At 37.4% G+C, this 15136-nt stretch overlaps 1 protein-coding gene across 1 annotated transcript; it reads right to left on the bottom strand.

The window, feature by feature from the left end:
• Nucleotides 1-4729: 4729 nt before the first annotated feature.
• Nucleotides 4730-14771, bottom strand: LOC121385449 (ATP synthase subunit C lysine N-methyltransferase-like). The gene is made up of 4 exons (XM_041516136.1): nucleotides 14413-14771; nucleotides 11219-11356; nucleotides 9838-9888; nucleotides 4730-6791 (listed from the first exon to the last, which is right to left on the bottom strand). The coding sequence occupies exons 1-4, from the start codon at nucleotides 14713-14715 to the stop codon at nucleotides 6636-6638; spliced, it is 648 nt and encodes a 215-aa protein (XP_041372070.1). The 5' UTR covers nucleotides 14716-14771; the 3' UTR covers nucleotides 4730-6635.
• Nucleotides 14772-15136: the final 365 nt, after the last annotated feature.

Raw genomic sequence — 15136 nt, 5'->3', positions numbered from 1 at the left:
TGCGACGCAAACACCTCAGGCGAGAGCTCAGCCGATCGACTGAGTTAAATCCCACCCCTCAAGTATTCAAAAGTTAACAACCATAGTGGTATATCAAAGGCCGTGGTATGTGCTATCCTGTCTGTGGGAAAGTGCATGTAGAAGATCCCTTGCTGCTAATGGAAAAATGTAGCGGGTTTCGTCTGATGACTACGAGTCAGAATTACCAAATGTTTGACATCCAATAGCCCATGATTAATAAATCAGTGTGCTCTAGTGGTGTCGTTAAACAAAACAAACAGTTTTTAATTAAAGTGTTAATACTGTGTATGCAGTCAGTAGCTCATGTGAGAATCTACAACTAAAGAATCACCTGTGTAGCTCAATGCCACGTGACCGACCTAAGTCCAAACCAAATTGTTAACAACTACGATAAATTACTCTCCTACCTTTAATTACCGTTACATTTGCCTAAACGTTTGTCCAGACACAAGTTGTGAAAAAACTATTACAGTGACACAGATTCCACACATGATACTGTAACAATGTGACAAATATCGACTTCGCTGAGATAGCATAGGGCAAAATACATGCTGTTTTCTGCCGTCTGCCATTTTATGTTTTTTATGGAATACTCTTCAAGAGGGGTGAAAGTATGTGACATAATTAATATAAAATCCTTGATCTCTAGTGGTATCTTTAAATAAACAAAAAATACTACTAAAAAAACTAATATGACGACATCACGTTTGCTTTTATATCGAGGCCTTACAAAACGCAGAAACATACATGTGTATATAAAAAACTACACCAACTAAACCCAACATTTATTCAGTTAACACACTGAAAAACTTCTCTGACCAGCACATATTGCTCCAATCATAGGGCAGTATTGCTATGAGATGCTGCATTCTTCTGCAGAGTCTTCGAAAGAACAGATTTGCTGGTCTTGCTTAACATCCCATCAGCAGTAGCTAGACCAGGTAACAGGGCCAAGAGGATATTCGAGAACTTCTCTCATCCCTCATTTCAATATCTCGTGTCTGTGCCATTAGGATCAAGGTACTAAACAAGTTTGTTGTTGATTTGAGCATCATTGTCTGACCATTTGTCATGATTTTTGTTCCTTTATTGGTATGTGTGAATGTTTTTAACATAGCTTTTGGGAGAGGGTCATGGAATGTTACTGTTGGAGGATCACTGTCAAGACGCTGTACCTTGAATGTTTCATATAGCTCTTCTCCTAGCATTTAAGCCCTAGATATGTCATCAGCAATGTCCTTTGGAGTTAGAGTAGCATTAAAGATGTTTTGTAAATCAACGGATTCTTGAAAAAGACTCACAAAATCATCTATGACACCCACTATTGATGCAACTGAGTGCTCATCTTTCTTTATACGCCGATTGCTCACTTCTGCCTTATGAAGATCACTCTTGCTCAAGCCCATTCCTACATATCCACTCTAATATTCATCAGTCAGGTAGTACCGACTTACTGGCACTATTTCAGACTAAAACGGCAGGTTCAGCATGGTGTGTTGGTGTCCTTAGTGACAGTTTCTCCACGTCTGATAAACTGGTATTTGCCACATGGATTTGTCAGTACTATCTGAACAGAGAATGCACCTTCGATAAAACTTTTTGGTAGCTGAGACATCTCTGTATAATATGCAACCAAATAACGTGCATAGATCAGTCTGTCGTAGGTAAGCACTATGGGATGGGTGAACATACTGAAGCCATATGTAGGTTCCAATCACCTTCTCGCGATGCTCGTATCAGTCCCAGTACAATGTCTCCTACCATGTCCATGTAGCTAACCCATTGGCCGTTCTCACAAAATGCATATACTTTGAGAAGTAATAGAAACGATGATTTAACTGTTGATTAGCCATGGTATTTTTGAAGACATCTGGTGTTAGTTCATCATAGAAGTCTCTAATGACTTTTAGACCTGCTCTAATTGTGGCAATGTGATTTTAATGATGTTCTAGCATCAGTGGCATGAAACCTCTCCATGCCAAATGCAAGAGTGCTTCAAATACATATTTGAAGGGCCCACGGGAATAACATAAGATGTCACTCTTTTCACATTTTAAGATAATTGATTTTTAAAGTTTACAACTAGTAATGAAATTGTGAAATATTTATACCTAAAGAAGATGTTTTTACCAACAACAGTTACTGGCCTACCATAATTATATATTTTATTACATTAGGTTACTGTGACCGTCACATCGTAGGTTCTTCCTTCGTCTGTGTATCCTTACACCTCAGTTATATTGTCGAGCATCCATAACAGCAGCTACTGAATACCGGGAAAGCACGCCAGACCGTACTTTACAACATATTAGTTTATTTTTAGGTAGGTACTTTGTCGGCAAACTTGTCTCCCCTGTAATGTCTTTGCCACATCATATCCACAAACCACCCCCACCCCACCTCCCTCACCCCTGGGCATACTTTATGTATGTCCCCGTAATATATTAATGTATGCAATTCTTACCTTAATTACAATAGGTACACATATGAGAATTGTTTATTATAGTTAAAATTGATAAATTTAAAACCTGCAGTATAGCCGTGATGTTAAACTAATTATGTTACAAAGTGGTGCCAGCTCCGAGATGAAATTCCATTTCTTTTTGAAGAACAAAATTCCATGACTGTTTTATTTTCCATGCTTTTTAATGACTGTGGGATGCCTACAAGTTTGTTTTGCTTGTTTTTTGAGAAGTACTGTACACTTTTACAAGGAGATTAATAAAATCTATTTTTTAATCTGTAGCTCACATGTACGATTCTGTGATCGGATAATACCGGGTACTTATAATTGTTTTAAAGGATGGCTTCCATGTTTGATGCTAATATTTAGCAGGCAATAATCTTTCAAGTGAAGACCCATCAGGTTCTATACATACAGAATACTAAACTAGCTTGCCTGTCATAACATTTTTATGAAATGAGTGAACAGTTTCAAGTGAAGACCCATCAGGTTCTATACATACAGAATACTAAACTAGCTTGCCTGTCATAACATTTTTATGAAATGAGTGAATAGTTTTGGTATCTAACTCGCTTTCGCTCATCAGATACCAACCCTGTTTACGAGTTTCATAAAAAATGGTATGACAGGCAAGCTAGTTTAGTGTTTTATTTATTACAAACCAACTGCAAACAAGCTGCAACGCAGAAGTAAACAGATGTCGAGATCTACTACACATTATTTCTACAAATTGGGGCAGCAAATGATCTACGTCCCGCCAATATTACACTAGTTAGATACTGAGCGATTGTTATGACATGAGCAATATCTTACACTAGTGTGTAATAAAGTAACGTTTGTTTTATTTAATGACGCCACTAGAGCACATTGATTTTTTATCTTATCTCCGGCTATTGGACATCAAACATATGGTCATTCTGACACTGTTTTTAGAGGAAACCTGCTGTCGCTACATAGGCTACTCTTTTACGGCAGCAAGGGATCTTTTATTTGTGCTTCCCACAGGCAGGATAGCACAAACCATGGCCTTTGGTGAACCAGTTATGGATCACTGGTCGATGCAAGTGGTTCACACCTACTCATTGAGCCTTGCGGAGCACTCACTCAGGGTTTGGAGTCGGTATCTGGATTAAAAATTCCATGCCTCGACTGGGATTCGAACCCAGTACCGACTAGCCTGTAGACCGATGGCCCAACCACGACAGTGGTGTGTAATAAATGTACATACACATGTAACTCCGAGATCTCACTCCAGCTTTTGTTGGCTTCAAGTGTTCACTTTTATTCGGAGTGATTCTGATAAAGTAAATGTTATTCTTGAAAATAGTTAAAACACCATGCTTCGGGTATCAAAATTCACAGAAATTAACAATACAAAGATCAAAAAATGTCTGCAGAACCCTTGCCCAAGTCAAAGGAGTTGGTTAAGTATTCATTTGTTAACATACTTTGTGGTGTGCGTGAACGTATGTATGATATTATGAACGTCTGTGTGTGTTGTGTGTGTCATATGGATGCAGATATGTGTATTAAATCTATGTTGTTTATTATTGTTAACTAGTTTATGTTTGCTTTTAAAAATGGGAAACTGTCCCCTTAACTAGTGTCCCCTTAACTAGTGTACACATACAATGGTTGCAATAAAGACTGGATGGATGGGATGGGAACTCTTTTTACGTGCCCATATCCACAAGGGTTCAGGCATGCCCACCTCGGATTTGGCCTCCGACTTCGCCAGTGACCAACTCCGGGGCAGGAAGGTAAAGACTGGGTCACCAACAATACCCATAGCTCATATACATACGTGTACTACTAGCCTGTTGTAATACTCCAGCACCAATCATATTGTCTTATATGACTAGTTGTCTTCCAGTCAACAGCTGTAAATAAAGCTTGTTTTGTTTAACGACACCACTAGAGCACATAATCATCAGTTATTGGGGGGAAAAAAAGTTTTAAAAGTTTGTTTTGTTTAACAACACCACTAGAGCACATTGGTTTATTAATCATCAGCTATTTGATGTCAAACCTTTGGTAATTTTGACATATAGTCTTTAGAGAGGAAACCCGCTACATTTTTCCATTAGAAACAAAGAATCTTTTATATGCACCATCCCACAGACAGGATAGCACATACTACGACCTTTGATATACCAGTCGTGGTGCACTGGCTGGAACGAGGAACAGCCCAATAGGTCCACTGATGGGGATCGATCCCTGTAAATAAAAACAATACTAGACAGAACAAATCTGCATATTTATTACAAAATATATCATTACACACAGATTACATATAGGGTAAAAACACAACACCATGTTGCTATCCTAGTCATGTTTGGTTGGAATGGGAAAAACGCCCGTAGACATGCAGCCTCAGTTGAATCAATGAGTATATAATTTATACGTATAGTGTTTTAGAATGGTGTGGCACCATGCCTCAGTGGTCTAACCCCATATAACCATAATCAGTGCCATGCTTCCCTGATATTAAATAAGCCTTTTTTAATAATTAATTCTAAAATTGCCTTTATAAAACAATCAGAAAGTGCATTATTAAATAATAAAATATCCCTGTTATAAACTGCCATTCATTTATTTAAAAAAAAACAAGAAAAAAAAGCACATTAATTATGTACATTTATTTTCATTTCAAATGTTTTGTCTTTAATGAAACAAAACTAGTGCCCTGAAAATGGGGAAAATGCCTCAAAAGTGTTTAGTTGCCATGCCTTGACAAATTTCAAGGGAAAATACTGATTTATAAAGATGACTTCCAGAACATCAATAAATGATGTAGCCTAAGATAAAGAGGATAAAGAAAGGAAAGGAAAGCCCCACCTCAGTTCGTTAATGGGGTCTAAACATGTAGCTGTTTCGACATAATCTAGAAACTTGCTTCTCAGTTCGTTAATGGGGTCTAAACGTGTAGCTGTTTCGACATAATCTAGAAACTTGCTTCTCAGTTCGTTAATGGGATCTAAACGTGTAGCTGTTTCGACATAATCTAGAAACTTGCTTCTCAGTTCGTTAATGGGGTCTAAACTTGTAGCTGTTTCGACATAATCTAGAAACTTGCTTCTCAGTTCGTTAATGGGGTCTAAACATGTAGCTGTTTCGACATAATCTAGAAACTTGCTTCACAGTTCGTTAATGGGATCTAAACATGTAGCTGTTTCGACATAATCGAGAAACTTGCTTCTCAGTTCGTTAATGGGGTCTAAACATGTAGCTGTTTCGACATAATCGAGAAACTTGCTTCTCAGTTCGTTAATGGGGTCTAAACATGTAGCTGTTTCGACATAATCTAGAAACTTGCTTCTCAGTTCGTTAATGGGGTCTAAACATGTAGCTATTTCGACATAATCTAGAAACTTGCTTCTACCACATGGACTAATCCTGGGGATGCTTTATGTGCATTTTCAGAGCCGGTTTATCCTAGTCGTACACGTGCTACGGATCCCGCACTTCAGGGGGCCCCACGATGTGTACATTTATTTTGCCCAGGTCATTTTCCCCCTCTCCCCGAGAGGATTGCAAAATATATATCCTGGGAAGGGGGCCCCGCTGTTATTTGTGCTACAGACCCCGCGGATCCTTAAACCAGCTCTGTGCACTTTCCCATAGACATGACAGTACATACCACTACCTTAGATGTACCTATACCAGGCACTGGTTGGGATGGGGTGAAAACCCAGAGCCCATTGCAGGGCTCGAAATTAATGAGCCCATTGCAGGGCTCGAAATTAATGACTGCACCGATGGCAATTGCTGTAGCTGCAATTTGAATTGCTGTCCATTGAAAGGACTATTTTTGGTTTTTATATTTGTTGCAAAAGTTACTAATTTAAAATTGCCGTTGGTGAGAATTTTGCCTGTGGCAAAAATATTTCAGAATTGCTGTTGGTAACAGATTCGTAAGTTTGAGCCCTGCATGCATTGTGAGGGTGATTATATCTGGATCCAGACGGTAATTAAGCGGTCTGTCATCCAGGATATTAAATTTGAGTCATAAATGTACGTGACTCCTGTATATCCACAGTGCCCACACCGGATCCAGACAGTAAACAGTCTGTCACTGGCATACTAAATCTGAGTCATAAATGTATGTGACTCCTATACAACCACACAGTGTTCACACCGGAAATCTGAGTCATAAATGTATGTGACTCCTCCTGTACAACCACACAGTGTCCACACCGGAGCCAACCACAACAGATGGCTGCCATGTTGGAAATGGAAACCTACACGCCACCACAACGCCATCTGGCGGGAGCTCCATGTCCAACTTCCTCTCAAGTGGCTCCATCTACCAAAAACAAATACAAAACAATATGACCTTTGTGAAACAAAGTGGGGTTTTAATGATATAACATTGTGACAAGATAAGTTGATTGATAAAATCTTAAATACAACTAAAGGGATGTACAAGTATGTAATGTAACACAGTCATCAATTTGTTTGTCAAAAAAAAAAATGTTTTAATTGTTTAACAACACCACTAGAGCACATTGATTTATTAATCATCGACATTGGATGTCAAACATTTGGTAATTCTGATATAGTCTTGGAGAAAAAAAGAAATGTTTTATTTAACAACGCACTCAACACATTGTATTTACGGTTATATGGTGTCAGATATATGGTTATGGACCACACAGATATTGAGAGAGGAAACCTGCTGTCGCCACTTCATGAGCTACTCTTTTTCAATTAGCAGCAAGTGATCTTTTATATGCACCATCCCACAGACAGGGTAGTACATACCACGGCCTTTGATATACCAGTCGTGGTGCACTGGCTAGAACGAGAAATAGCCCAATCGGCCCACCGACGGGAATCGATCTCAAACCGACCGGTCATCGAGCGAGCGCTTTACCACTCGTCTACGTCCCGCCCCTTAGTCTTGGAGAGAAAACCTGCTACATTTTTCCATTAGTAGTAAGGGATCTTTTATATGCACCCTCCCACAGACAAGATAGCACACACCACAGCCTTTGATATACCAGTCGTGGTTCACTGGCTGGAACAAATAGCCCAATGGGCCAACCAACGGGGATCGATCCTAAACTGACCATACATCAGGCAAATGGTTTACCACTGGGATACGTCTCCCCCCCCCCCCCCCCCCCCCCCCCCCCGATCCCCGACTTGTTAAGAGTCAGAAGTCAATAATATGTCTAATGATAAATTAATATTTTTATTAACTGCCAAAGGGTTTAATAATAGCTAATCATATAGCAAAATATTGCTACAATTATAGTCTAAAGGTTTTAAAAAATATTATGTTTAAAAATTTACATCCATGGGCGTACAGACTACCATTGGGTTTTTTCAGGATGGGGGGGGGGAGAGGGGGAGGGGGGAGGAACTGACTTTTGCCAAAATTAAATTAAAAATTTTAAAAATCCTGAATCTGGATAACAACATTTATTCAAATATGTATTACTACCAACAACTATATATGGTTCCAAACAAATCATGATGCATTTTGACATAGAATAGATTGGGCAGGATTTAGTTCAGTCACTCAGTTGAGTGCTCGCTGGAGGTGCTTGCGTCACAGGATCGAACCACCTCTGTGGATCCATTCAACTGATTGGGATTTTTCTTGTTCCAACCAGTGTGCCACAACTGGTCAAAGACCGTGGTACATGTATATGCTTTCCTATCTTTATGTGGGAAAGTGCATATAAAAGATCTCTTGTTTAGCGGGTTTCCTCTGATGACTATGCATCAGAATTACCAAATGTTTGACATTCAATAGCTGATGATTAATAAATCAATGCACTCTAGTTGTGTCGTTAAACAAACTTTAACTTTTAACAGATTACAACTAATATTATGAGTAAAAGATGTAAACACACAGTTAAAAGATTTTATGGTAGCCAGGGCTCACCCTGGATCAAATATACCTGTAGCCACAAAATTAGCCAATGGAATTTTTATTAGCCATATTAAAAAACGCTAATTGAATATTTGGTATTATTATTATGTTTGATGTGTCGGATAGATTATGTAACCATTTGTTCACCTCTGGTGATAGAAAACGGATCAGCCAAAATTTTAGCCACTTGCAAATTTTATTAGCCATTTTTTGTCAAAATTAGCCATTGGCTAATTTGGCTACCGACAGCGCGAGCCCTGGTAGCTCATTTTGCCCAAACATGTCCATTGTTTTTGCCCTAATACGAAGATTTGCTCCAGCACTGAAAGGCAGTTGACACTCTGATGATCTCCCCTGTCACGTATGCTTATGGTTTGATCAACACCAGTATTTTAACAAAAGATTAAAGGTCCTATGTCAAAGTTGACACTACAGTATTTAGTTTTTTTCACATTTATTTGTAATAAGTAACTAAAAATTAATCGTTCCTCTGCATAATCTTTCCATAATTAATTCTAGAATAATAATAGTTTTAAAAAGTCTTTAACTGAACAAAATGGGTTTTCTGAATAATTTGTGGTTAAATATAGCAAGGTCACCATCTTTGTTTCTTTGTCAGTTTACCGTAAAGAATTAAGGATACATTTAGTGTGTTGAAGGAAGGAAGGAAAAGTTTTATTTAACAACGCACTCAACACATTTTATTTTATGGTTATATGGCATCGGACATATGGTTAAGGACCACACAGATTTTTGAGAGAGGAAACCCGCTGTCGCCACTTCATGGGCTACTCTTTTCAATTTGCAGCAAGGGATCTTTTATATGCACCATCCCACAGACAAGATAGCACATACCACGGCCTTTGATATACCAGTCATGGTGCACTGGCTGGAGTGAGAAACAGCGCAAATGGGTCCACCAACGCGGATCGATCCCAGACCAACTGCGCATAAAGTGAACGCTTTACCACTGGGCTACGTTCTGTCCCTTAGTTAATGTGTGTGACACACACTTAAGATTCCCCCCTAAAACTTTTTTTCTACTAGTAAATGGAATTATTTGGTTGTATATTTGTATAGGCATATAGCTGAAGGTATAAACTTTGTTTCAAAGCAAATATTAATAAATATTTTTGGGTGGGAACTGCCATTGAATCAGTCTGCCATTATTGCAACTTTGACATATCACCTTTAAATCTAACTATATTTATATATAATATTGTTACAATATAATATATACATACTAAAATTAATTTCTCCCATCACTAGCTATGCAAGACAGACCCATTCCATGATGTCAGCCTATACAGAATGATGTCATTGCGTTTAACATTATTATTTTAATATTTGTAAAATTTTATATCCATTGCAAATGTTTGCTACATTGTAAAATTGTATCCAAAAATGTTAAAAACAAATTAAACAAATAAAATATTGTAATTGCTACAAAAATATAAAAACCACTCACCATTTGTTCCACACCAAAGATAACAACATTTCTATATGGTGACATGTTTGTCTGAAAAACAAAATAGATTTAAATGTATCATGTATGTAACTCCTGGATACTATGTAAACTTAAAGATAATGTTAGTTCTACTAATACACCAGGCAGGCCCAACACCCACCCACCAAGAAATAAACTAATAAATCCTAACGGCCGTATCTAGTTTACATGTATCTATATCAGGATGTTGGGTAATTGTTATAAAAAATAATATTATACATGTGTGGTTACTTGAATAATATTATTATGTACTTACAAAACAAAGACATTCCCCAGGCCTGTGATGCGGAGGAAGTGGGTGGCTGATATACTGCAGTGTGTGATTTTGGTTTAAAACATTTAAGTGTCATAAGGTCTCCATGTTTGAAAATCGTTCGTGCATTGGTCAAGTTATTACTTGTTATTACACACGTGCTTGAACCATGTGTATAATAAATATAGTATCTATTTGCATTGGTCACGTTATTACTTGTTATTACATGTGCTTGAACCATGTGTATAACAAATATAGTATCTACTTGAATTAGTCATGTTATTACTTGTTATTACACACATGGGCATATGGGGACTCTTTGATTTAGGGGGGCTGGAGGGGTTGATTTGCCCGAAATTTTCCCCGAGATAAAATTTGCCCGAATTTTTCCGTTTTGCCCGAATTTGGGGGGGGGGGGGGGGGGGGGGGGGGGGGGGGCAATTGCCCCCCCCCTGCCCCCCGAGTCGTACGCCTATGATTACACATGTACTTGAACCGTGTGTATAATAAATATAGTATCTATTTTCATTGGTCACGTTATTACTTGTTATTACACATGTACTTGAACCATATTAGTGTTTTTCCTAGCTTGTTTTAGCATGGTGCAGCACCATGCCTCAATAGTCTAGCACCATCTTGCCTTAATCAGCACCATGCTGCCCTGAGATTAAACAAGCCTTTTTCAGTAATTAATTCTAAAATTGTCTTTATAAAACACCCCAAAAGGTATTATTAATTAATAAAATCTTTTGCCATTCATTTATTAAAGGAAGCATATAAATTACAGTAATGTTTATTTCAATTAATTTTTGTGTGTTTTTGATGAAAAACAAGTGCCCCGAAAATTGTAAAAATGCCCCAAAAGTGTTTGGTCTACCATGCCTTGCCTAATTTCTAGGGAAATCACTACATATGTATAATAAATATAGTATCTACTTGCATTGGTCACGTTATTACTTGTTATTACACATGTACTTGAACCATGTGTATAATAAATATAGAATCTACTTGCATTGGCCAGCATTTCCCACATTTTCATGGGGGAAAAAAAGAAATAAAAACACAAAATACATTTTTTAAAGCTTTTACCTTCCACAAATCTTTTCGGAAGAAAGTAGCTTTTGTAGTAAAGCCTTGTCTGTAAGCCGTCCACTGTGAATACCACACTAACCAGGAATTCAGTTCTACCCCCGAGGCCTGGAAACCACGCTTTGCTGCTTCAATCACCTATAGTATTTAAAATATTAATACACAATTATAAACAACAGCCCAATCTGGCTTAGGATGTAATGTGATTTAAGTGAAATTATCAGGAAAACCATAATACAATATTTCTAAACACAATGCAGACATGTTTTTAATATACAAATGTATGTATGTATGTATGTATGTATGTATGTATTACAGGTGCTATATGCAATGGGACATGTTTATTTGGCCCTTTTTCAGTTCATGTGTAGAAAAATTAATTTTGAAAATAAAAGGTAACAAAAGTTTTGACACATCAGTTGTGTTGGCAGGTCAGATGTCTGCACTTCTGACTGTGAGGCTGTGAATGCAAACAAACAGTACTGTAGGTAGCATATTAATTTTTAAATGTATGAAAATCACAAATGCTCCAATTTTTTTAGACTGCGATTTAACAGAAAACATGCATCTTATGCAGTCCAGGGCCGAACGTGCACTACTTTTTATTAAAAAAATGAAAACCCTATACAATTTAAATCCTGAGATGTGTATGCTATTTTCTGGAGTTAAAAAAAAGAAGAAAAAAAGGGAGATTCTTAGTGGGGCAACTGCCCTCCCCTCCCCACGGAGGGTACGGCCCTGCAGTCTTAGTCATGAGTAAAATTAAGGGAAGCTGAAAATCGCTCCCCTTAAATGATGCCAGGGCGAGCTATCGCATGAAGTTTCAAAAGAAATTCATTTAAAATGTTACTGTACAGCGATCAATTTGCAGCATCGGTGGCCTCATTGGGCTATTTCTTGCTGCTAATCGAAAAGAGTAGCCCATGAAGTGGCGACAGCGGGTTTCCTCCCTCAATATCTGTGTGGTCCTTAACCATATGTCCGACGCCATATAACCATAAATAAAATGTGTTGAGTGTGTCGTTAAATAAAACATTTCCTTCCTTCCTTCTCTCCTAAAACACTCCATGGCCCGATAACATAAAGCATTCGTAACCTTTACGTCAGACGTAAACCATACATAATGTGAGGCGTACGTCTGACGTAAGTGTTACGAGTGCTTTATGTTATCGGGCCCTGGCGAGTGTGGAGGGGAGCAGAAGAGACCGCTCACCTTTCCTGGTGAAGACTAGAATAGATTCGTTGTACATGTACTTTGGAACCAATCTTGGTTAGCAACAACTAAAATAACCATATTCAATGTGCATTATAATTATTTGATATGTGTTTGGTTTGTCAAGGCACACATTAAGTGAATTTTCCATTCTAGGTCCAATAATAACAAAACTCTTTCTACGGGTTATAGTAAAAACTACCCCCTAGCAAAAACGGAACCAAACTGGACAAAACGGAACCTAACATTAGCTGAAACAGCACCCAATGTTTAAAAATGTATAATCAAACATTATTAAAACAAGAATATTGCAGTACGTTGTGGATGTACAATATAGGCTGTGATGTTCCCTGCTATACAACATCACATTACACTGCCCTTTATCTACAATGGACCTGTTTGTCATGCATTGTCCTCTGTAGTAGAATATCACAATAAGTAGTGGGTGGGGGATACACATTTTAATATAGATGGTCATAATATAGACCATCCTATCACAATAAGTTGTAGCAGAATATCACAATAAGTTGTAGCAGAATATTACAATAAATGGTCATTAATCAATTGACTGGGTTATAGCCAAAACGACCCCAAGCCAAAACGGAACATAATAGCGTTGGCTAAAACGGCATAAAAAACTATGGACAAAATAGAACCTAGTGTTGGCTGAAATGGCACCAGATATTTTTAAGTGTATGGCTAACATGGAACAAGAATCGTTTCAAGTTGTAAACAATGATATATCTTAGGTGCTTGCCTGTTTGAACATACACCAGATTGGCCCACCCCTTTGCTAACCTTTCCTCCAGGGCTTTAAATTATAAATACATGTAGTTTAATATATTAAAGTTAATATTATTTTAAAATATACCATTTAGACCAGCCCGACTGAAAAATGTGCCACCTAATATGTAATTTACTAAATTCAATAACAGTTATTATTTTTAGGTGCCTTTTATATATCATCTTTCTTGTGTTTTCTGAACAAACAAAATAAATAAAATGTTTTGACTTTGTAAACTTATTTACAAAAAACATATTTGTAGGAGGATCGGACGGACTATTTTAAGTATATCTCAGGGATGGAATGGATGTTCGGACCAGACATAACACAATGCATCGATCGTTCAACTGTTAGGTCCTATATTTAAAAAAAAAAAAACAGAGCACAAAAATTATGTTTTTGCCAAAATATTGAGGTGCCATTTTAGCCAAATTGGTTCCGTTTTCGCCAACGAAAATGGTGCCGTTTTAGCCTAATCCCAACTGAGTATTTCAATATAGTATATGGATGGATTGTGATATGTCAGTGAGTAGGAGCATATAATATCAACCGTTCCTGTCGTGCAGTCTGCTATATGACATTACACTACACGGCCCTTTGTTCACTACAGACCATTTTGTTGTAACGTGTGCCATATCTATCTATCTATATATATATATATATATATATATATATATATATATATACCACCAACAGCAAGAAAATGTGTACCTCTTTTAAAAATAAAATTATATACATTTTAAAGCCTTGGGGGTATATGAGTTATTTTGTATGTTTTAGGGGTATCGTGTGTGTCTTGGGGTAAATAGGCAGTGTCTTGGGGGGTATCTTGCAGTGTCTTGGGGTAAATAGTCGATTATCTCCTTTATCAATCGACTGTCATTAAGGCTTAAAATGAATTCTTTTACTTCATTTTCCACTAAATATTTTATAAAATAGTACATTTTAATTAATTTTTACAAATATTTATGGAGTCTTGGAGTATCTTGGTGGTGTCTTGGTGGTGTTTTGGTGATGTTTTGGGGCATCTTGGGGTAAATAGTCAGACAGACAGTCCTATCGGACTACCGCTTAGTAGTTCATAAAAATAAACTCGAATGTAAATGCAATGTGCATTTACATTCGAGTTTATTTTTATGAACTAACCGCTTAGTAACTGTAACGGAGTCCAAAACTAACAAAATATTTGTTCCTTACAATTCTCCCATCACCACTTCCAATATCTATCAGAGTTCCCGAACGACCTCGTAATGCAGAAAACACATTAGTGACTTGATTCGCAGTTGCTGGTACAAATGGAAGACAGATTCGTCTTAAAGCGGGCAACAAAAATGGGGTGGCAACGGCGTACACGCCAAAAAAACAAGCTCCCGAAACACCTAAAATAACGAAACCGGCTTTTGTCAATGCAGGTCTGCCACTTTTTGAGTTATTAGTATTAAAGTTTACAAGATCACTATCTGAAATTAATTCGCCCTGCTTCATGATGTCTACGGTCATTCAGACTAACAGGAAACTTATTCATATCGTTATCACGTTCAAACAAATCTTAGGGCGCTGACATTTTACAAGGGGAACAACTCTATTGTTTAGTCATGGTACATTTAGTTTGTGAAGTGGCTATATACACGGAGGCCGTGTATACAGCCTTGGATAATGAGAGCTGGATGTATAGATCTCTATATACATGGCAAACCATATACGTAAGCCGTGTGTATAGCCAGGTATAGTACGTATATGTAGTAACATTTTGAGATTAATCAGGATTATATTTTATTTGTGATTTACAAATGAATTTCGTTTAGACCATGAGGAATATGTATATGTTAAAAGTAATTTTGAAGTCACCATGTGTATTTCAACTGATCTCCCATATGTGACATCGTTATATATGATACAAAAAGTCTCAGTGTTCTCTCAA

This window comes from Gigantopelta aegis, chromosome 11 (genome assembly GCF_016097555.1).
Source record: "Gigantopelta aegis isolate Gae_Host chromosome 11, Gae_host_genome, whole genome shotgun sequence".
NCBI lineage: Eukaryota > Metazoa > Mollusca > Gastropoda > Neomphalida > Peltospiridae > Gigantopelta > Gigantopelta aegis.
The sequence above is the reverse complement of the archived record's forward strand: the minus strand, read 5'-3'. Positions and strand labels throughout refer to the sequence as shown.